The sequence below is a fragment of the Mchenga conophoros genome, linkage group LG10 (assembly GCF_057382185.1).
Source record: "Mchenga conophoros isolate Kocher_MC1m ecotype Shallow Benthic linkage group LG10, M_conophoros_male_GT1.1, whole genome shotgun sequence".
Taxonomy (NCBI): Eukaryota; Metazoa; Chordata; class Actinopteri; order Cichliformes; family Cichlidae; genus Mchenga; species Mchenga conophoros.
Genome location: NC_140535.1, coordinates 25152664 through 25177606, shown reverse-complemented (window position 1 = coordinate 25177606; position 24943 = coordinate 25152664). Strand labels below are relative to the sequence as shown.

The 24943-nt window shown below is 39.1% G+C and overlaps 1 protein-coding gene across 1 annotated transcript in view; it reads right to left on the bottom strand.

Moving 5' to 3' along the window:
- Positions 1-24943, bottom strand: part of stk32a (serine/threonine kinase 32A) — a 66592-nt gene that overhangs the window by 7508 nt on the left and 34141 nt on the right. The window contains exons 6-11 of the mRNA XM_085289545.1: positions 20275-20312; positions 13729-13818; positions 10935-11038; positions 8560-8676; positions 7369-7494; positions 5882-6010 (exon numbers count right to left, since the gene is read on the bottom strand). Of these exons, the coding sequence (XP_085145671.1) occupies positions 5882-6010; positions 7369-7494; positions 8560-8676; positions 10935-11038; positions 13729-13818; positions 20275-20312 (604 nt within the window). The remainder of the gene's footprint in view (positions 1-5881; positions 6011-7368; positions 7495-8559; positions 8677-10934; positions 11039-13728; positions 13819-20274; positions 20313-24943) is intronic.

Genomic DNA, 24943 nt, shown 5'->3' with positions numbered 1-24943 from the left:
CCCAAGACGTTTCTAAGCTACAGACTTTGCAGAGGTACTCAGACTCTACTAAAATTTGTAGGAACAGTCCTTGCTTGTGCCCCTTACAGATTTGTACCTAAGCTCTCGTTTGCCTTTGCAGCATTAGCTACATCTTCTATCAGAAATGTTTCGGTAACTTTTGTTTCAGCTTCTATTTTGGATGCTCACAGCTTGAATCCTGTCCTAGATCTTGCTTTCATCACTTAAAAAATATTGACAAATTGAGTTCCAGTGTGTCAGGCTCTGCACTGGAAATTGTTATTCATGCATTTATTCAATCACGAGGGTTAGAACATCTAACCCTCGATTCAAAAATCGAGGGGTTAGATGTAAATTGATTCATTCCTCTGTAACTGTACAATATGGGCAGATGTATAAATTGATGGAGACAAGGAATGAGAAGGTCAGAAAGGAATCTGCCAGAAGAAGGCTCTGGCCTTGCTTTAACCGTTGACATTTCACTACTTCTTCTCTCCTCTTTGTCTCTTCCTTTCTTTCTTTATTTAATGCTTTTAAAAAGACAGTTCAGAAGCTAATTGCTCCAAATGGTAGATTAAACTTTCCATTTAATGAGACAAACCAACAGGGAGTGCTCTGTTGGATGAAAGCCTAACAGGAACATTTCTCAAGGTCCATGGCTAAGGCTGAGGCTGATGTTTGTTGTGACTGGTAATGAGCAATAGTATTAAAATATGTAGATTGCCTGACACATAAATGGCATATCGAATCACAGCCATTTGAGAAGATTGATATGCTGTAATTTGGGAACTGTATGTGACATAATAGTGAAGTTAGTGGTGAATAATGAAATATGGATCGAAGGAATGCTTTAACCATAATTTAAACAGTAAAAATCTTCAGCTCAGATTCAACTGCTGAGTGTAGAAATATCTGCTGTACAAGTAGTACTTCTTAAATTGCATGTGTTTGACTTCTCCTGATGATATTCCCTCAGACCTAAACCAAAGCCAAGTTCTGACTCTGCATTTTTAATCAGTGGCACACACAGAGTTGCTTCCTCAGATGCACATGCAGCTCTCTCTCTATTCCAATGATCCATCAATTTATCTGACATCAGTGCTAATTAACTGGTTTTACACTACTTCTATGAAGCTTTTGTTTACTCAGAACAACCAGACATTCTATTTTTTAAGCTATAATTAAAAGAGAGAGGAAATATTTGAAAGAGATCATTGAAAAAAAATCTGTTCTTCACTTTTTCTTACTTAAAGAAAAAAACTTCATTCAACCACATATAGATTTTGTCACTGTACTATACTTTGTTTCTGTACCCAAAGAACAAAAATTGTTTTCTATCCTGTGAAAACCTTAATGTCAGCCTGAAGACAGCCTTTCCCATCTCTCTGTTTCTCTCCATGGGACTCCATGATACTGAAACATGGCGCTGATTGCACCTTTTAGTGCCTTATTTCCAACTCACTGCCAATGCCCCACCCAAAAACTGCTGTTTATTTTGAAATTTGCATTGAAAATAATGGATGTACTTTTACTATATTTACAGTTTTAGCAGTAACTTTTTAATCAAGCATTCACTCTCTTTTTAGCCTTATTATTGGTCACTACCAACTACCTGCTATTTACATATTTGATGGCATTTTCATCAAGCTATATCTCATTTTCATTAACTGCTGTTTTGCTGTGTGTGGTAGGTTTTAGCCACTTTTTGAAAATGGATGTAAACAAAAATTATCAACGAGTGGTGAGACTGAACCAAAACCAAAAACATGGCGCAAATGACTTAAGTCGAAAATTCCTCTGAAAATGGTCGGATACAAGGACCGGACTGAAAATGAGTGAAAAAGCATCAATGTCCAAAGAAAAGAACTTTGAAAGAGCTTCAGAAAGCCTGGAGCACTGCTTCTCAAGACCAATTTAAAAAAAATTGGTCTATTCTTCCAAGGTTTGGTTACTTGGAAGAATAGATTTGAACAAAATCATAAAATAAAGTAAAACAAGATACAGAGTGAGATTGGAATCAGACATACACAAACTCATAATGGTGTAAATGAATGTTTTAAGTCTGAAAGGGAGTAGGTAGAGATCTTAAACAAAAATCTACAAACTAAATGCCTACATTCTCATTAGCTACAGATACATGCACAGAACAATAATAAAGAACAATAGTAGTATCCAGATGAGCAGAATGAGAAGCCCATTTTCCATTAGTACCCAATTATTACTAATTAGGACTCAGTATGGTTAGCCACGGTTTTCAGAGTTTCCATTAGTTGATAGTATCTGGTACCAGGTACTAAAATGGTACCTGCTCCGCTGGGGTTCCAAGCGATCCGAGCAGGTACTAAAATGTGACGTCATCAGACTTCATGCCACCTATTGGCTGGTCAGTGGTGTCACTCGGTGAGTCACGAGAGCATGTCGTTCACGAAAATAAAAACTGCCAATTTTGAAACCCAGCAACAAGGGAAATTGATACCAAAAATCAAAGCCATGGTCCCTGAGTCTGACGAAAAGCCACAGACCAAGCATCAGGTCGACCGAGCAGCAGGACGAACGACCACACACATTAGGTGGTACTCGATCGTAATGGAAAATCAGTCGATCCGAGGTGCGTCATGGTGAGTCGATCCGAGTAGAAACTGATGGAAAAGGGGCTATAATAGTTTTGTTTTTATAGAGTTGTATGAATGTACAGTATACAGCAACAAACAGGTTTTAATTTCCTCTGTGCAGTTATCACACAGCTTTACTCCATTGACTATGATACTGTAGTATTTACTACAAGTTCTTACAGCCAGTTATTAAACATATAGCTTGTGTTTGTCTGCTTGTCTTATTAATGCTTCTTATTGCTCTTTGTTGTAATATGTAAACTGACACACAGACATATAAGGAAATGAGGGATGGCTTAGAACTTTTGCAGAGAATTATCACCTACAGTGATAATTCTCTGCATGTTCATTTTAACGACTTATTCAACATTCACCCAGTAATCTTCATATAGTCATTTCTCAATATAAAGTTAATCATCATAACCACTGCAGTAAAAACTCTACAACAAGCAAAAATGTTGCACCCAATACAATCACTAGACTATTATGGTAAACGTCAACTTATTGTCACCAGATCAGGCAATTCAAACATACTAGAAACCTCCTGTGATTGCAATATGCTGAGAATCAGATAGAAGATGATTTCACCCATTTCATATTTTAAAACTTTCATGGCATTGTGAAAATAACGTCACCAATGTCACCTATAATAAAACCTAGCCTAGCAAACATAAAATTACAACTTGATGCACACATAGTAACAGCAGCCTGGAGAAACAATGAGAACATACTGAGTAGCAAAAACAGCTCCAGCCCTGAACACATTATACAAATTAATTCTATATGTCAAGTTTCCACTTTATCTCACGCATGCAATAAACTTGAATGGCACCTATGATTAGGCGAGGTGTGTGTGTGTGTGTCTGCAAGTTTCAGTGTGACAATTAATTTTGTTCTCACAGCAGTCCAATTTTCTGCTGTATATTATCAGTGGTTTAACGGAGCTAATTCCACGCTACATTATGAGAGCAATGAAAGGAAGAGGGAGGCAAAAAGATAAAAGTTCAACCAGAAAAATTGATGAGGAACGGGACACTTTCTGTACAAGAAAATGTTATAGTGACATATAGATATCTTTGTGCTGGGATACAGCGGAAAGGAGAGAAAAGCAAAGGTTGGAAAGGAGAAGAGGAGAGGAGGAACATAAAAAAAAAAGAATACAGATGGCTTTAAGGTAATGAGTAAGAGGCTGGAACAGGCATTAGGGTAGTTTTCTTCATGCAATATTGATCTGCTGTGCTTCAGACCCTCTCTCTTACACACACATACACACATATATCAAACACTCACAATCTTTTTTTGTCTGTCTCTTATAAGCATCCATCACAAGTGGCCCCAGTAGCCCTGCGTAAATGGATATGGTAAAGCACTGCACAAACACAAACTGATATTTATAGCCAGTAAAGTGAGTATTCAGCCTGACAGCTAGCACACACTGCAAAATATGATTCCAGAAAAGGATGTTTGGCCACATCATATTGAATAGGCTCCAAACATCAAAAACTGCATGCAAATAGAATCCCTGAATAGATATAAGATGGGAAAACTTGAAATGGGTCTACATGGGAAATAGCAGGAAGACCTGTGCTTTCTGTACACAACATTTATAAAAGAAAAAATCTGTTTGGTATTTGAAAAGCAATTTAAAAGGGAAGACAAATACCCCACTGTTCAGTGACATTATGGCACAAACGTCACAGTGGGCTAAAGTAATGCTTTCCAATCTTTCTCGTGTAATGTGCTCACATAAATGATCACTTCAATCATTCATTCCTTACTTACTATCTAATAAAGTAGGCAGAGTGGGATATTAGCTATTTGCCGATCTTTCTGTATCAGCATTTTTAGCAGCCAATAACTTAAAATAAATAAAGGAAAGGAAAGATGTGAGAAAGATGTGGTTGATTCTGCTCGGATCAATCAGCTGATCTGAGCAGAATCGTGCAGAGTTAACAACTAACTACACATAGAAATATCCATTTCTATGAAAGAGTTATTTATTCCATTGCACTCAGTTACCAAACAACAGTTTATCTATTGTTTTTAGCTAACAATTTTAATTTTACCTGGTTGTTGTAACAGCTAATACATAATCCATACTGTTGGCTAACACCTCAACTGCTAGCCATTCATTTTGGTAAACACATCCCAGATTTTTAATCCCCACATTTGGCTACTAATTTCAAGTACTTATCTATTATGTTTAATTTATTTATTTAATCACCCTATCATCTTATTTTTTCTACATATACATCTGCTACTAATCCACACCATTTAGTTAGCTTCTTTACTTCCTTAAAATTGGCTCCAATATCAGTCCTTTAAAACTAAAATGCAGTTTCTGTTTTTACGGCTAATTGTTCCGTGTAACCCAAAGATACCTTTGTTGGGAGTCACTAGCGCTCTAACGTAGCCATCTTACATTTCATTTTGCCTAAATACTACTAGAATGACTCAAAAGTTGCTTCCGTTTAGCCTTCGCTTAGACAGAAGAAACATTTCTTTGAAAGTCTGCTATTATTATTTCTTTAGAACAGGTGACATACTCTCTGACAAAATGGATCAAGTGTTTAGAAATGTTGTTTGGCCACACAGTGAGATATTACTGATATATACACTTAGACAAGCCTCCACAAGCAGCTGTCAGCTTTCATAAAACATGGTGCACTTTGAGCCAGCTCAGACTTCTTATTGCAAACTGGCAAAGAGTGTGCTCTAGAGTCTAGACCACACAGATTGCTTCACTTCTATTAAAAAAAAGAATTCCATAAATTGTTCCTCTGTGCCAAAGGGTCAGAGTCGAGGCAAACTTTGCAACTTTGGCATTGGCTGTATGCGTGCATGCAACAGGTTAGATCGTGGGCCTTTTTTTGAAGTGTGTGTGCCAACTGTAGGTGTGACGTATCTGATATTTTTCTGTTGTGTGGTAAAGTATAAACATATCCAACACACATTCCTGTACAATTTATATGCATCTTATTCTAGTTTGATCTTTCTGAGTTCATACTGTCGTCATGAAAAAATTGTGTGGGTATGTTCTCCCATATCTCACTTGACCTTTTACCTTCCAGTCTTTTTCTTCATTCCTCATTAATGAAAATAATGAGAGAAAAATATTCTAAACCAAAAACATTAAGTGAAATGTTAGTTTCCTAAGATAAACACAGTTGTAAAAAATGCATTATCGATCATCAATATCAAACATATGTTAACTACCCTAACATAACAGAATGTAAATATGATCTAAATGTATAAATTTATGGCCTTACCTGCGGAGAGCCATCAGAGCCATGCTCCTTGGTTTTTCTAGCAAGTCTTTTCTTCTTCTTGTGAAGTGGTTTGGACTCCAGGATCATTTCCTCTAGCTCAAATGTGGGGTCACAGTTTAGCCTTCGCCTCTACAGTGACATATTCATATAAAGAAAGACATATAATCAAAGGCATAGACGTGGCTATTTTGGTGTCAAAAAACAAGACAAAAAACAAATGGCAATGCAGGTTTCCGTGTTGTATTAGAAACGTGATGAGGAAAATTTAGAATTTTGCATCAATAAATGTTTTGTACCACTAAATATCTGACAATGAAATGTTCAACAGCGCTTCAGAACACAGTAATATGTGATAAAAAACAAACTGAAGCAAGGTAAGACGCTGAGTGCTATAAAGTTGGGAAACAAAACATAAGGGCTGAGTTTTCCCTCAGTGTTCAAACATTAATAGTGTGGAAGGGATTAAAGACTGTGCATGTGCCTATAATTAAACAGAAAGACACTGTCAATTCCCCATCGATCCTCTGTGCCTTTCCTCTGCTGTGGTAGCCTGACCGCTGGGGATACCAGCTGCTCTGCTCTGCTATAGACTGAAACTAGATAAAGTCATTTAGTTAACTGTTTACTTCCAACAGTCATTAATCTCTATTTATTCCATTCTGGAGCAAAGCATTAACAGTTACTGTCACCTTTTAGGAGACTTTTAAAGTTATTTGATCATCACATTATTGTACAGGTTTTCTTTTCTTTCTAAAAGCTCTTCTGTGAGCCTGTCAAATTTACTTTGGACTTGCAGATTCTCATTTACACCCTTCAATCACCAGCTGTAACTTTTGTAACGCTTGGAAGAACCTGACATTACAGAAGATACTACATGAGCTTGTCAGCCAAGCAGCTTGACTCCCTGTCTAATGACATTATTAGCTTTATCCACTTTGCCACAATGACTCATTGACTATATAGCTGCTGGTAGATACACATTTTAGCTTCTTTAGCTGCTTTCAGTTGTGTCTAAGACTCTTTCTGTTGTTCTGCATCTGCACACTCTGCCTGGATATCTACAATAAGTAGTTGGGCCAACTTAAACAGCAGGGGGCAGTGTTTACAGACAGGGTACAAAAGATTAACTGAACAGTGGCTTCATCTTTATTTTTCACTACCCGCTTTAGGGTAAATATCTGAAATACTGGTATGGAAATAAGTATGGGAAAAATATGGCAGAAAAACCTTTGGTATTTATAATCTAATACGTTAAAAAACAAACTTGTGTCATGATACTCTAAATAAGCTTTAAGGTCATTTAAGACTTCTGTGGATGGATTATTTAAAGTGTGGTATATGTTTGTTTAGGTGCTCCTTACCTTGATTTACAGCAATGTTGTATTTGTGTCATTTAAATGTAATACAGCAGAAAAATAAACATTCAGATGTGAGCATTTTGCTGCGCACTACACTGCCACAGTGCTGAGTTTATGTCTGATACTCACATTTGGAATAAAACCTGGAGGGACCTGCTTGCTGAGCACAGCATCCCAGTTGACGTCTGACATGTAGTCCAGATCCTGTAGCTCTGCTAGACAGGAAATGCGTTTCTGGACATCTATGCACAGCAACTGAAAGCAACAAAAGGATTAAAGTAAGAACAACTGTCCACGGGGAGGCATGGCTGAAAAGTTAGGAGGAGAGTCTCACTGAGACATGAGCACATGTTTGCCTTTAAGGATGTGTCTGAGAATGAGGATACAGGGACAAAGGGGGTTGGAAGTACTGGAGAAGGGACATGCGGAGGGAGCTTGAGGAAGAGGGCGGAAACAAAAGGAGGAGGAAAAAAATGAAACTCATATAGAAAGCTAATGGTGATGGGATAACGCAGTGGTTTGTGAAGGATAAAAGATGAAGGACAAATTTGTGGGCCTGAAATTCTTCCCTGGCATTTTCACATTCTTTACATCTCTTTCATCTCTCTCTATACTCTCCTGCTCACTCCCTCATACACATATACACATGCAACTGGAATGCCAATGAGCTTCGAGGAGTCTGAGCACGAAGCAATGCAACAGTTTGACTGCAGTGGATCGCTGCCAAGATAAAAGCCAAATCCTACAACAGCCGTGCATCTTTTAAGCATTACAACAAGACGAAGACACGTTTGACAGCTGAATGACATACTGAATAACACGTAGACTATTCTAATTTTAGGCTGGTATTTAGTGTTTATTCACACATACTGAAGTATAAGCTTCCCTGTGTCTGTTTTTCTGTGTCTCTCTACATTTTCAGCTTTAGCATTTGTTCTGGAATAGTACCTTATTGATTTATGTATGCAAGTAACCGCTAACAGTTAACACTGTCATTCACCTACATCACTAATTTAAATGTTTGAATACTGATTCTACTCCATTATAATTCTAAAGTTGTGCTGCATTCAAGTGAGGCTGTAGCAATGAAAGTGACCTCCTAATTAAGATTCTGTAGCCTCAGTGTGCTGGTGTCAGATATGGATAATGGTCTTCCCAGAGGAGACAAAGATTTCCCACACTGGAGAAAAATTCAAAATAGCGTATGTCATACAAAATAGCAAAGACACCCACTGACAATAAGAGTACCAGGAAAAACAAAGGCATGAACAATATAATTTGTTTATGTTGCTGTTTATTATGCACTTGCTGCTTATTTACCTTTCTGAGAAGAGACTTCATCTCCAAAGACCAGGCTGCTGGGTAACTAGGATGGACCTTGTGAAATGTTTGCAGGATCTCATTGGCTGGTGTACTAGATTTCATCACATATGGCCTCTGAAATAAGGAAAGTAGAGAAAAAGACAGGTGAGGGGATATGGTGTTACTGACATGACAACCTGAGACTGTCACTGGGAAATCAATTGCTAAAGCTCCAGTCACAGAGGCCTCGAGACCAGCAACCACCGTCACGGGGGAAAAATGTGTATTGCCAAACTGATTGGCAAAAACCTCCTTGTGATTACTTTGGTCCCTAGCTGATTGCTGTGATCACCTGTACTTTTACAAACTGGAACCGGAGGCCATGTGCTTTCAAAGAAAAATCTGCATTTTTTTTATTAAATGCACTGGCTGCAGTGCTAAGGTTTGTGTGTCAGTCTTCAAAATTTACTACTGCTCAGCTACTAGTTAGCAAAAAATTGAGGCTGGAGAAATACAGGCTAAGTAACTGTGACCTATTTAGCACTCTCAGCATTCAACCAATGGTCAAACCCAGGGGGAAGTTAAGATTGAATTCAATTATTACAATATTATGAGTAATATATTATAATTAAGAAGTGGCAGGAGTTTAAGAGAGAGAATGGAAGTTGAAAAGATACCTGAAAGTACATAACAGGCAAATAATTTTGTCACATCCAACAGACCAGTTTTCAACACCCAGAAACTGACTTTTGCTTTATGGATGATGTTCGAGCGCGTCAGTCAAATGAAAAACGTGTTAAAACCCAGAGGAGACAGAGGGAAGAGGTGAAAATATATTGTCTTGGTAAAGGTGATGTGCAGAGAGAGGAATAAAAGAAAGTAGGGGAGATAACTAAAGGAACTACCCAAAGACTAGAGAAGTGAAGCTATGTCATTTCTAGGTATTAATAATCTGCTGAATAAGTGATGGTTGTAAAAGCAGAGGACACAGCTTTGTGGGATGATGAAGGCAGAAAGAATATGTCACTTTTTGAGGTCAGATAAAGGACAAAAAATTCAGAGAAGGTAATGGAAGGGTTAGAAAGAAGATATTACAGCCGAGTGAAGACGCAGCTCTAAGGTCAGAAAGAGGACAGAATGCTTTTTTTTATATAAAGGGGAGTGGAAAGTGATTGTTCTGGAAATATTGTGAGAACAGATTTTCCTCATGCAGAAATAATCTTACAGAAGACTCAAATATAAAGTATAAAATATAGATGCACTTATCACGGACACACTTCATATCGAGAAGAAGCGATAGAAGCACACAAGCTACAGTTGCCTGGTGGAGGCAACTGTAGCTTGCCTCCACCAGTGTATGAATGTGAGAGTGAATGAATAGTGGTATTGTAAAGCGCTTTGGGTGCCTTGAAAAGCGCTATATAAATCCAATCCATTATTATTATTATTATATGTTGCAGCTGGTATGAAGGAAGGAAGGCAGTTTATCCTTCCAAAGGGTGTTTTCCTATACCCCCTCCTGTTCCAGTGCTCCAGATAAGAGAACAGAGTGAGTTTCTACACTGTCAAGAAGCACCTGGACTGTCCTTGAAGCCTCTACAGAGACAAACTGATGACACCAAACAGAAGACGGTCAGGTCATAGTGTTCTAAAAAAGACTCCATCATACCTGACCCTTTCAGGCCTCCTGGGAATAGTGAGACCTTACTAAAAAGAGGTGTCAAGTCCCAAAAAATCCATAACATTGACGAGATCTAATAACTTTGAACAGTTAAAGATACATAGATGTGTGAGAAGAGAAAATTTCAGTAAAAGTTCATGACAGTTTCCCATAAGTTTCAAAGACTTAGAATCCTTGTCATTGCAGAGGGAGGTTACTGTAGTTTATGTAATTCTCCTAAAATATGAGAAGAAATTATGCAGCTGCAGTTGGATTTGAGTCCGCAACAAACACACTGCTCTAATAATACTCAGCCTAATGGAGTAGGAGGACCGAGGAAAAAGATCATGTCCTGTGTTTGCTTCCATGACATCAGAACTAAACTCTCCAGGTGGGAAGTGCACAAGATAAATAAATATCATTTTGAAAATCAATTCCAATTATATGGCTCTCTGAATAACTCCGATTCGATTTTCTCACTCTTCTGCAGCGATTGGTCTCGCACCACGACTAAACGATTAAACATCTATCCCAGTAAGGTCAGCTTAAACATAAGATTCAATTATAACTTCATCTTCCTTTTGTTTTGTAGAGGCTGTCTAAACTCCTACTAACAGGATTTTTCTAGCACTCAGCGTCCTATGCATTATTGAATGCAGCTAAGTGTGTCAGACCGCACAGAAGTAATCTGTGATGTAGACATTGTGGTGTACTCCGTATGTGTCTAAATTACCTGTCCTCTTAGTAGCTCATAGGCCGTAATCCCCAGTGACCACCAGTCAACAGAGAAGGAGTAGCCGGGGTGGGACCCCTCAAAGGACTGAAAGAGCTCAGGCGCTGATGGACAAAAAAATATTGTACAACATAAATAATGCATTATAACACTTTATGACATCTTGTGTTATTAATGTTTTTTCATTCCCTTCTCTCGGGCTGTTTGGATGGGTTTATTTTAACTGTAGGATTCCTCCAGACATGAAATAGGGGGAGGCCAGGGATATTGTAGCATTTTTTTTCATCTGTACTTGAATTGTTTGATAAATAAACTTAGCACAAAAAAGATTTGGTTGATCATTTTCATTGCTGTGACAATGCTTATTGGCAATAAATCTTCTACCATTGGAAAGCCTGTTTATTTCCCCTTTTTTAGGGGTGGGGAACTCCAAGCCTCAAGGGCCGGTGTCCTGCAGGTTTTAGATATTACCCTGGGTCAATACAGCTGAATCAAATGATTAGCTCATTACCAGGCCTCTGGAGAACTTCAAGACATGTTGAGGAGGTCATTTAGCCATTTAAATCAGCTGCGTTAGATCAAGGAAATGTCTAAAACCTGCAGGACACTGGCCCTTGAGGCCTGGAATTGCCCACCCCTGCCTTAAATAATGCATTTTGTGGGTTGACCAGCAGAGTTACCACCATGAAAACCTTTTGTCCCAAATCGTTTCTGCCAATGTCAAACAGCCTATTCTGCTATGGGCTCTTGTTTTGAGCTTCTCGTTCCCCAGCTGTTTGAGGTGTCGGATCAGTGCCTGATTCACGTGATGAGTCGAGACTCTGACGTTGGATCGTAGGGTCAATGTGTTTGGAAGACACAGAGCACCTTTTGTTCCAAGACTATTCATTTTAATGCAAGAAGTCAGAGTGCTACAACAGCCTACTTGGTGGGTAAAATGGTAACAATAAAAAACAAGTCATTTTAACCTACTCAAACAGAAGTGACTTTGAAAGTAATCAGTTTATTGTAGTAGCATCTAATAATTAAGAAAATGTAATGTAAATCTTTTTTAGCCTATATACTTAAGAACATATATACTGGGAAAGGTATTTCACTCTTGCTAGGCTAACAATTCTTTGCATGGTAGCACTTTTGTACTCGATCTCAAACAGTGGTCTTCTTTCTTTCTTTCTTTACTTTTTCTTTAATAATAATAATGAGTTCAGTAAATTATATACTTGGATGTATTTATTTGTTACTTTTTTTTTTTTTACACAATTACCAATCTTTAGGTCAATATTCTCTTGCAGATAAAATAATGATTCCTGGTCTTTTTTCTCAGAGGGTTCAGGTTAGGTAACTTAATTAAAGACTAATTTAAAACAGGCGTAGCATCTGTATCAACATACCCACAGGCGTAACATCTGTACATGTCATTTAAGTTGTCTAGTACACGGTGCCTTGGTTGCTTGTGCACAAAAGAGATTAAGTCATTTTCTGTTGAGTATTTTTTTTAGGGTTCAGTGATGGAAAGCATCAATTTCATTCTTTTTCCCAGGGGTAAAATAAATATTTTGACATGCTCTTTGAACTATATTATATCAGATTATCTCTGTAATGAATAACAGATTAAGAAAAACATCCAATTAAACAAATAAAACTGCTTTTTTTATTCTTCTGTGGAAGCGAATCATCTAGTCATCTGTGATTTTAAATAGTCAGTAGAAAAGCCTTCTGTGGCTAATCTCTTACCGTTTCGTCTGCGGATCTTTATCTATATTACACGCAGGACTGTGAGGAACTATACTCAGAAACATGCAGGCTCTCACACAAATCCCCCACCTCTCCTTTAGGTTTGCTCTGCCTTCTTGCTGAAATGGAAAAAGTGTAGCTTATCTACTAAAGGTTCTTAGAGAAGGGGAGGAAGGGTTCTTTTTTTCCCCAGAGCAGCCATGAATTATCTATTATACTGTAGAGAATTCACCTGGAGTCTGGTCGCACATTGTTCCAAGGTCATTTTCTAACCTGAATGCACAATTTTTAAGGGAAAAAGAAAACAAAAAAGCTCACAATTCACATGTCCCCTTTAAGCATGCACGCAAACACATCCAAATGCATGGTCATCATTCATACTGGCCTCAAATCCTATTCAACCTATCTGATCTCTTTGGAGCTGAATCCACATAAGTCTTATTTAAGACTCACGATAAGGACAAAACTGAAGATGTGCTGGAAACAAGTGAAAGCAAGTCCTTTATTTAATTTTATTATATGATTCTTACAGTATGCAATAAAGACTCAATAATGCACTACATATATATTTACATATATATTAACTACAAATATTTTGGGGGTTTTTTTTGGTCCCATCAAAAAATACAAATGTAGCTTTAACATCCAAAGTTCACCTTAAAATAAAGTTTTATTTATTGGATGTAGTTTTTATTAATAATTTATTAAAGTGACAGATGTAAATTCACTCAGTCAAGCTCTGTGAACTATCCATCTTTCATCTCTTTTTCATGTGTATTTAAATATTTTATGAAAGTATAATTTAAATATTTTTGAAACTAAAGAGTTTTTGTTCTTTTTAAAACTACCGCCTCAATCTCAGAGCCGACCCTGCAACAGCATTTGCACAATTCTTTTTCTAACTGAAAATTGAAGAAGCCTTTGGAACATCCAGCGGTGGAAGTCCACTTCACCGAAAGCTGAGGAAGATTTATTGTGTTGATTTCTTAAGATTAAAGGGCAGAGTTTCAAACCGTTTCAATTCCAGTAGCCTTTTCTTGTCAAAATGTCATTTTCTTACCCATGTATGGTTTGGTTCCAGCAATGGATGTTGCTCTGAGGTCGTCTTTTACAATGGCTGCGATGTTGAAGTCTGTTAGATGGACGTGCCCTAAAGAACAGAGAGATTTTGTTACCTCAAATGTCTCATTCTTGACAACTGACCTGTGTCATATTGCATTGCAATATAACACATACTGCAGGGTTTGCCATGCACACAGATACTGATATAGTGTGTTATAAAACCAAGAAGTTTAACATGTATTTTTCTATTAATTCCCATTTCTTTTGCTGCTTTTTTGCAGTCTGAAGTATTTTCAGGTACTGGTGTGTGACTTTTCTAAAGCACATGGACGAATATTTGGTTTTCTGTTATTATCAAAGGAGCTCTGTTAATGAAGTTGGATCACTGTGACAGCTGTGTAGCAGAGCTTAAACAGCAGTTGACACTCAAATGATGCTTGAGTACGAGTAAGGCTTTATTGTTTTTCTTTGTGTTTCCGCCTATTTTCCTGTGAGTATCATGGTGGTTAGCACCGTCACCTCCCAGAAAGAAGGTTCCTGATTTGAAGCTTGAGGACGGATGTGGCCGTTCTGTATGTCTGCATGTTTGTAAGTCTGCATGTTAGGGCAAGTGGTGTCCCTAATTTGGCTGTGGGTATGAATGTGAGTATTTGTGGTTGTATGTGTCTCTCTGTTAAACCTGTGGTGGACAGGCAAACTGTCCATGGTATACCACACCTCTCACCCTAGCACAGCTTGGAAAAGTCCAAGACCCCTGTATACCTAAAATAGATCAGCAGTTAGAAATTATCTCTCTATGTTTTCATCTGTTTTTGCTTTACAGGAGACAGATTTAGACAGGAAATTTAGACCGCAGGAGTGAGAAGAAAAAGACAGCTGTCCTCAAAATGCTGCATATTATAAGTGATGAAATGTGGAGAATGAATTCAGCTCAGTCTCATAGCCTGAGGAAAGAATTAGCAGAAACTTCTCGATCAACAGGGACGATGGTGGCAGCAGGGTGAACAGGCTGTGGATGACATTGTTTTGGCACTATGCAGACACCTCACTGATATTACTGTGTTAATAGCATTAATCAAAAGATGCAGAGCCTTCTAGCTTTGAGCTATGCACGAGTTTGGGGATTTAGATCCTTCTCCTGCAGAAGTTTACAATAACTTGGCGAAGGACTTTCGCTTTCTACGTTTCCTGTCTTAACTACAGTCTTTTCTGAGCTTTGTTTACAACAATGGAGAAGTGCGATGACAATGACAAGTTCTCTGTGATATAGAAAAACCCAGGAACCTCAAAGAGCTCAGCTTACCCCACTTCACATACACTACATTGCCAAGTATTCACTCGTCTGCCATCACATGCATTTGAACTTGATTGACATCTTGTTCTCAATCCATAGGGTTTAATATCAGTCATAAACTGATGATGGTGAGAAGGCCTGGCCTGCAGTCTCCACTCTGATTCATCCCAAAGGCGTTCTATCAGACTGAGATGAGGACTCTGTGCAGTCTAGTCATGTTCTCCCACACCAAACTTGCTTATCCATGTTTTTATGAACCTTGCTTTGTGCACTGGTGCACAGCCATGTTGGAACAGGAAGGGACCATCCCCAAACTGGGGTGAGCCCAACTCCTAAAAAACAACCCTACACCATAATCACCCCTCCACCAAACTTTACACTTGGCACCCTGCAGTTAAACAATTACCATTCCCCTGGCAGTTGCCAAACCCAGACTCGTCCATTAGGCTTCCAGAAGGAAAAGCATGATTTGTCACTCCAGAAAACACGTCTCCACTGCTTACACTTACACTGCTGCGTTAGACTTTTTTGCATTGCGCTTGATGTTGTAAGGCTTGGATGCAGCTGCTCAGACATGGAAACCAATTCCATGATGAGTGAGTGAGTTAATTTGAAAGCTGTATGAAGTTCGGAGGTCTTTAGTGATTGACTCTGCAGAAAGCTGGTGACCTGTGTGTCCCTCAGCATCCGCTGACTTTCTCCATGATTTTATGTGGCCTAACACTTCGTGGCTGAGTTGCTGTTGCTCTCACTCCCTTTGCTATAATACCGCTAACCGCTGACTGTGGAATATTTAGCAGCAAGGAAATTTCACGACTGGACTTGTTGCACAGGTGGCATCATGTCACGGTACCATGCTACAATTCACTGAGCTCCTGAGAGCGACCCATTCTTTCACAAATATTTGTAGAAGCCGTCTGCATGCCTCAGTAGTTGATCTTATACACCCGTGGCCATGAAAGTGGTTGGAACTGCTGAATTTAATGATTGGGATGAATAAGTGAATACACTTGGCAATGTAGTATACATTGATTTAACAGTGGAGTGTGTATTTGTATTTGTATGAGTACCTTTTTTTTCTCAAATCACCAATCAACTCCCTATTGTTGATCTTGTTAAGCGGCAGGATTTTAATGAATTGCTTTGAATACCTCATAAGAGGTGCGTCACAACAGTTGGGCATCCATGGAATACTTGCCAGTTACAGTGGATGGATTTAATAAAGTAGCGGCTCTTGACTCGTGGGGTGCATTATGAGTTAAGCTTAAGTGGATCCCTGGGTGATTCTTTTTATTTTAAAGTACCATTCCCACTGTCCCTGCTTGTGAGTGTTTAAGTGGCCACTGAACAATGGTTCAGCAGGAGGCCTGGTGGCTTAGTTATCTAATGTGTTTTATGGGATTACCACGACAACTGTCAAGCTTTGCTTAGGCCATATCCTGCTGCTGCATAGCTCTTCTATTTTTAGTATGGCTTTCATTACCAATACCTCACAACATGCACCCAAATCAATTTCTTGGATCCATTTTTGTAGCCACAGTTATATGTATTAACACTTACTGCAGGGCCATACAGCATAAAGTCTGAATTTTTCCCAAAAAGTGACATCATCCAGCAAATTGTGCACTACATGTGAGATGTAAGCAACCAGAGATTTCTTCATTAATACACTTTTAACCAATGACTCTTTTCAGTTGCAATGCCCATCTGAGGACTGAAAGAAAACTACCCCTACAGTTTATTCTTAAGTGTTATTTAAACAGCATAACACAGTGCATCTCTCTTTTTTCCTAATAAAACTGTCTAGAGCCTCAACTAAATCAGCACTGGTGCCTCGTTTCAGTCTTTTTTATATTAATATTATTACACTGAAAGCATTTGAGCCAAAAAGGATTTTGTTCTGCATCAGAAATATTTGGAATTAATGTGTTAATATTCATAATCTTTTTGATCTGTGAGCTGTTGTTGAGGTAATGCCAAAACAAAGACCATGGATTGAAGTCTGCTGAAATAAGCTTTTCTCAGTCAGTATCTCGCTAGTGTAATAATCTTTGTTTGTGACATTGGTGTCGGGTTGTCTCACCGCAGTGTGTGTAAACTCTGCAATCAGGTGCCACCTTTTCCACCTTTCAAATCCCCGTGTGCCGAAACGCTGTTGTGCAATCTGATTTATGCCACATAATACCACAATGAACAAGAAGCACTTGAGCTGTCAAATCATAATGGTGAAATAATGAAAAAATAAAGCATATCTAATTGTTTTAATGAAGACATGCTTTGCCTTCACTCAACACATGTAGAGACTGTTAAAGTAACCTCAAGCATACTAATCATTAATGTTCCTCATTAAGGTAAAAGCCAGTATTCCAGAACACCAATTTCAATTTCAAGTGATAGTTTTTCATGCTGTGAAAATTGCTAGTTGACACACACATGGAAGTCATTACTATTTTAGCTTGCAGGTGTGTGTTAGCTTGAGAGCTCCCTGCTTTCTCTAAAACAGAACGATCGCATGCTACCTTTTATGAGTCAGATGTGAGCTGACGTGCCATACGTATGCAGATGCAATTATCAGTGTTTGTTAAGTCGTGGAGAAGAGACCCGTGGTTTCAATCACAATATTCTTTTAATGTGCTGTGTGTTCGTTTTCGTAGGAAAGGTGCATATAATCTCACAGAGGATAAAATAGACCTGGCCCTCCTGGAGCTTCACTCAGCATCCTAAGCGCTATGCTGTTTAACAAAGCAACGTCACATGTGCACGAGTAAATTGTTTTTCTCTATATGAAGCAGCTCCCAGAGGGATACAGGAGCACAGGTCAATTCCAGCTTTCAAAATGCAGAAGCAAACAGCTTGCTACCCCCCTCTGACACCTCATGCTGTTTTAGACTTCAGTGAAGAGGTAAACTAAAGGTCTATGCAGGGGAAAAAAACAAGAGTGTGGGCAGAATGCATGACGAGGAGAGAAGTGCTTAGTGAGTTTTAAAGGACACACACACATACAGGCAGGAACCACAAGTGAACGTCTGTTGTCCTGTGGAAATTAGGCAGGAGCTGTCAATGCTGCCTCCCCCCCCCTCCCTCAAATGCTCTTTCTCTCTGCTTTTCGCTTTTATCTCTGTTCTTTCCTTATGCATCTCTGTCTGTCTGTTGCATTTTTTCTCCTTTGATAAATCTTTTCAGAAATGTGTGTTCATCACTTTCCTCCTTTGTGTCGTATCCTCGCCTCACGCTCTTTCTCTGTCTGTCTTTCTTTGTCTGCCTGTTGTGACAGCAGGGCTGCCATCCCACATATCCCCTTGGCTCTCTTGAGCAGCTGCCCCATGCCCTCTGATATCTAAGGAGTTTAGGGGTGTGTGTCTGTGCATGTGTGCACTACACTGCAGTATATGAACAAAACGGACACTTTGATGTGAGGCGGCTTTTTAAAACAAAGGAAATAATTCTCCAGTCTAGTTAGTGAATTAGTTATGCACTGATTTAAATATCAGCAGTGCACTGCTAGACAGCCTTTGCTATAATGATAACCAACAAAAACACCTTAAAGTCGTGTCCCTGTTAAGTTAGATTTAAAACCTACTGCAGAGCAATTGATGCATTTGCAGTCCTGTAACACGGTGAAACAGAGAAAACAGGAATATGACAAACAAACTAGCATGACCTTAAAAGACAAGTGCAAATAAATATGATATAATAATAAAAATATAATCAATGCATAAATAAGATCGTTTTTTGTTAATAATGCCATGTTTTTACTTGTGTACGAGTGGTACCTGTAGCCCGTTCAGGTTGCACAGATAGTCCAAATCTTTCAAAATTGCACACCCATCACATTCTTCACAAGAAGGTTTGTTGTGTCTCTAAGGACAGTTTAAAAAGTGGTGAAGATATAAAGATGGGTGCTTTCAAACATAGAGAGCTGGACAGGGCCACAAAAGGCCATCGTGTGATCGTGGCTCGAGAGTTGGCAGCTTGTCTTGTAATTGGAAGGTTGCCGGTTCGAGTCTTGGCTCCGACAGTCTCGGTCATTGTGTTCTTGGGCAAGACACTTCACCCGTTGCCTGCTGGTGGTAGTCAGAGGGCCCGGTGGCGCCAATGTCCGGCAGCCTCGCCTCCGTCAGTGTGCCCCAGGGCGGCTGTGGTAGCTTGCCATCACCTGTGTGTGAATGGGTTGATGACTGAATGTGTAAAGTGCTTTGGGGTCCTTAGGGACTAGTAAAGCGCTATACAAATACAGGCCATTTACCATCAACCCAGCAGCAGGATCAGAATCTGCTTTTTTGTACGAGGAACAGGAGGAGCACTACCAGAGCCCAACAAACTGGCCTTCAGCAGGTGAATTATCTGACCAAAGTGTCAGATGAAAAAATCCACTAAGTTGGCACCAGAGCCTGATATCCTTTAGTAGGACCTGTTCTCACAATCCACAACTATGCAACCCATTTGTCAAGAATATACCTCACAATAACATCCACCTGGACGATGCTGCATTTGAAATGTTGTCTCCGGACTCTTTCGCAGCTATCTACTTATGCTTCTAGATTAAATCCCTGAACTTTAAGCGACTGTGTGTCATAGTGTCATGACTGAGTCTTCCCTCGTATAACAACATTTGGAATTCAAGCTTATTTTTGCCGTTCTTACATAAGAACAATTCCCATTCTTTTCTTCACAGTGAAGAATACAGAATAATAAAACATCGTCTACTTACTGAATCGAGAGCTGACACTAAAACCCGTTATGAAACTCTATCGATAATTCCATCCTTCTGACACACACACAAGAATTCTAAGTTTCTCTTTTCGCACATGGAGAAGACATGATGAATATAACCTTGTTTTCCACTCCCCGTTACATCGCTCCATTTTATTTCATCCCATGGTTCAGAGAGAAAGAAAAAAAGCTTTGCTTAAATGTCACACAGCTTCAGCCAACTCAAACTGACAGTTTGGACAAAACATAAGATTTCACTTGTGCAGGCCTTCTCTGGTAAGAGGCCTTTTCCCGCTTTGTGCTGCTTTGTGTTGCAAGACCTATCTAGTCAGTAAATGTGAAAGCTGTCTCTGTGCATTGCAGCTACTTTGATCTGTGCAATTGTGCAACCCAGAGGTTAGAAGTTGGGTGAAATTCTTAGTTAGATGCAGTTGAAGTGTTGAATTTTTAACGGTGAGTCTTTTTGATGGAAATTTCATTCACTGACACTGAAATTAATTAATAAATAAAAAAATATAAAGAAACAGGGCATCTTACCATGTTCATCTAGTAGTATGTTGTCAGGTTTGATGTCTCTGAAAAGGGACACAGAGAATACAGTAAAATTAATCTTTGGATATCACAAATCGGAATCAGATTTGTGTTTGTAAATCACAAAGTGATTGTGCAGATATGCAGCACAATTTGTAGAAGAAGCATGATTGGGATTTTCAAACCCCAAAATAATCAAAATTATAAAAAAAAAAAAAAACAGTGTTTCTTAAATAAACAGTGGATCAAAGTACTGATTACTTGTTGAACAGACACCTTAGAAAATGACTATGATGCTCGAGATCCAATCAGGAGAATGAAAGCTTACGAGTTTCAAATGCATCAAAATCACAATTATAAGAACGCTTTCACATTCACATTAAACATTTTATCCAACTAAGGCTATAACTTTGAAGCTGTTGTCATTTTAGTGCAATCAGGGGAATTGTGTGATAACGTCTTCTTTAAAGTAGTAATCTGTGAAATCTGAAACGTTGGTGTGTTGCGTCATCCACTGTGATAAGCGCACAAGGCTCTGGTGTGCATAGCAATTCCCGCAGTTCACCTGTGAATAAAACAGCGTGGGTGGTACTCTGATGTCTTATTTGCTGCTGGTGACGTTTGAGTTTCTGTAGGTGGCACTGTCATCTCTGCCAAGGAGCTGAGATTACTCATATTAATTACTTAATTCTTCTCTTCTTTATCCTAAAAAGGCCTTATATCTGCTTAAAAAAGGAGGTGAATGTACAGCTGACTGGCATGCAGTTCTTTTGAATCATTTCACTTAAGCAAAAAACAATATTTAATAAGGAAACTTTAAAATGGTGATCTCTTACATTCGCTGTGTGATGAACACAAATGAATCTTAACCATTTATGAGAGAACGGGGGCGTCAGGTTAAACTGTGGGAGCAGAAACCTGAAACCTGAGAAGAGTGGCAGGTGTGGGCCGAGACCCTTTCAAAAGTCACAGCTTCTCCGCACCATGTCCTTGTTTTTCTCCTATTTTCTACCACGTTTTTTTTTTTTTTTTTTTTTTTGGGGGGGGGGGGGGGGGGGGGCACATTTTTACATGTTTTTTAACCCAACGTGCACTTACTAGGCACTTTATAGCTGATTAGTACTGGACTATGGAGTTGCTGCAAATTTGCCATCCATGAGGCAAACCTCCCATCCAAGATGGCATACTGAACTGAGATCTGATCACGAGACTCCTCACCGTTTTTCCAATCACCTATTGTCCAATTCTGGTGATCCTATGTGAACTGTGGCCTCAGAATTATTTTCTTAGTTGACAGGAGTGACGCTCAGTGTGCTCTTGTCCAACTGCTACAAGGTTTGACCTGTGTGCTCACAGATTCTTCATACCTTGGTTTAACAAGTGGCTATTTGAGCCTTCCTGTTAGCTTGAAGCAGTCTAGCCAATCTCCTCTGACTTCTGGAATCAACAAGGCATTTTCAGTCAGAGAACTGTGGCTCGCTGGATATTTTCTCTTTTTCAGATATTCTCTGTACACACTATAGAAGGTTGTGTGGGAAAACACCAACCTGTCTAATACAAACAAACATGCCGTGTTCAAAGTCACTTAAATCACCTTTCTTCCCGATTCTGAAGCCCGCTTTGAACCTCAGCAGGTCGTCTTAAACATTTCTATATGCCCAGATAAACTTAATTGCTGCCAAGCGATGAGACACTTGTGTTAATAAGCAGCTTAACAAGTGTAATCAACAGTGGCTGGTGGATGTTTATCATCAAGAAGCACCACAGTAACACCTCACTGTCCTGCTGAAGCAATGTATGTTTGTGGAATTAGATCTAAATTGTAATTTAAATATAAATAGCCCTGTTCTACTCTTATGAGGTATTCAAAGCATTTAAAAGATTATTTAATGAGCAAAAAATAAAATAAAGCACATAAAAAGAAAGAAAGAATCTGCTTCCAGTGAAAGTTTCAATTTCGTTACATTTTATTTATCTTATTATTTTATTTTTTAACTGGAAAAAAATATTCATTTATCACACAGATTATTTTTGCTAGGAGATTTTGTTCCTATTTTTAGTTTTATGTTTTTAATATAGTGTGTTCTTTTCTCCTCTTCATTGAAAACAAGAGGACTCAGTACCGGTAACGTGTACTAAAAAAAAAAGAATCCATAGAACTACAGGAAGTTAACTGTCAGGGTGAAAATTAATTTGAACAGAGAAACACTGACTGCTGATTCCCAAACTATTATAGTGACAAAAGCATCTGCAACAATACCAAGATCCCTGATGACAATCAGCAACTTCAAAGAACAGTTCAGTGTCCAATGATTTCCCTCCTGGCCATTTTTAAAGTTCAAAGCATCGTTACTCTCCAGTTTTCCTTGTTTTCATTTATCTGTATTTGACACCGTCATCTGTCTTTTCCATACCATGACTCTGTCTGCTCCACTGGGACTACTCCTAATATCCTATGTGCTTACACACTTCTTTGCATTTCACCTTTTCACCTTGGTGCCTTCTAGCAAACACACTGAAACCTAAAACTCTTCAGGCACACACAAAAGCACAAACTTAAAAGTGGCGCACAGTGTCATATTCTGCTAATTACCATCCTCCCTGTGTGAGACTGATGTGCCGGTGTGGCTGCAGACTGGATTCAAAGACTGGAAGGGTACATTGTGTTCTCAACTTCACTCTGTTCTCTTGTCTCTGGAACATATCACCACTGCTCTAAAATGCTTTGAACTGGAGCAATGATATTCAATATTCAGAGCCCTCCTCAAATGTTCCACTGTTGCTTGATGATCTAGCAGCATTCGTTCTGACATCAACTTTACTGAATGAAGACATCTAAGAGGAGCATATTGTGTTTGCATTAAATCGGATCATGATAACACAATCAATTGACCTGAGTGTTTTTCATGTAAAAATGTGATCTGTAATCAGGCTATGGGTTTATTTCATAATGTGAGACAGAAACAGTATAGTAGTAGTCCATGCTAAATGAAGTTTTATCAGTGTTTGAATAATACCTTACACATATTGGGTTGCGCATCCTCACTTTTAGTGGGTGTCTCATAGGGATGGGTATTGATAAGATTTTCACGATTCCGATTCCATTTTCGATTCTGTTTAACGATTCGATTCTTTATCTATTCTCTTATCGATTCTTTTAAAAAAGGAGAACACTAAGGTCGATTAGCTTAGAACTTTGTTTTATATCTTCTCTTTGAACAAGATAGAAATTTAGGAGTAACATGGCCTTACAAACCCAACAGTGAGATCTTAAGAGATCCAGACTACAGCTCTTCAATGGGGTGTCACCGGGTCCCCAGGAAAAAAAATTGTAAATGTAAAATAATAAAATAAATATTCTTCTGTAGCAATAACAAAGCATAACATAAATTATTCTGTAGCAATTACACAAGAATATCCAGTAATGTCCCTGCCTACAATTAAACACATTCACTTACCTAAAATTGGGGGCATCTGCTGTGGCAAATGGGTCAAGCCTTTTACCACAAACTTAGTCACTGCTCGGTGACATTCGTCTATCCTGGCCTGAAAGGAGACGCTACCGGTAGACTGCAGCGAGAACTGCCAGCATCTGAGCCAGACTGGCAGGTTTTGTAATAAGGCAGATCGCGCTAACATAATATGCACTGTTAGTTGATGATTTACCTGCCGCATTAACGGGAGAGGACGTGCAAACGTTACCGCTGCTGCTGCGTTGAGATTCACGAGTCCGGAGCGGAATTAAAAACATGACATTCATTTAAGGTCATCACGTGTTTTGTGAACAAATGCTTTTGCATATTCGTAGTGTTTCCTCCCTTAAATTAAGTATCTACTATGCAAGTATTGCAAGTTGCCCTGTTGTCATCCGTTCTCGTAAACTTTTGAGCGTTTGAGCCGCTTACGCGCCGTGTTTCCTGCCAGGTAAATGACGCTCCGCAACGTGGTGACGTCATTCGGGGCAACTGGAATCGATAAGGGAATCGTTTGCAAAAATGGCAAACAATTCCAAGGAATTGAAACAGTGGGAATCGGTTCTCAACAAGAACCGGTTTTCGATACCCATCCCTAGTGTCTCATCTAATTATGTCTTTTGCATATAGGAGCACAGCAGGACTTAGCATATCAAAGGCCACACTGACCTGGGCTCTCTGTGTGGCTTTGTGTGCATTTGTGTCTGTGTGTGTTGAACACTCTTGGAGACAAGGAGAACCTGTAGCATTAGACTTGGCTCTCTGGCAGATCGAGTGGCACAGGCCCAGGCGGGGGTAAGAAAGGTCGACCGTGTAACCCTTAATTAGCTGACATTTGCCTCAAAGGCTGGCACTGAGGGGGAGAGGAGGGGCATGTGTCGCCGCTAAAAAAGCACACTGCAAGTGAGAACAAGGGAGCATCTTTTACTGCTAAAGTCCAAGCTGTCATTGTGATGCCACAGGAAGCAGCAGGGGCCGACACACCTGGCTTAAGAGATAAAGCAAAGCGGCAAGTCTCATTAGGAGTTGGTGCATGGTAAAAGCCGAGCTGCTGAGATAGAGGTGATGACCATGATGACCACGAATGACTTTGTCTTTTGGCAGTCGACATAAATGAGCAAGCAAACAGCAAGTTTTGACTTGAAAATATTCCCATTGTATTTTCAAAAACTCACATGATCCATAGAATCCACCCATCCATC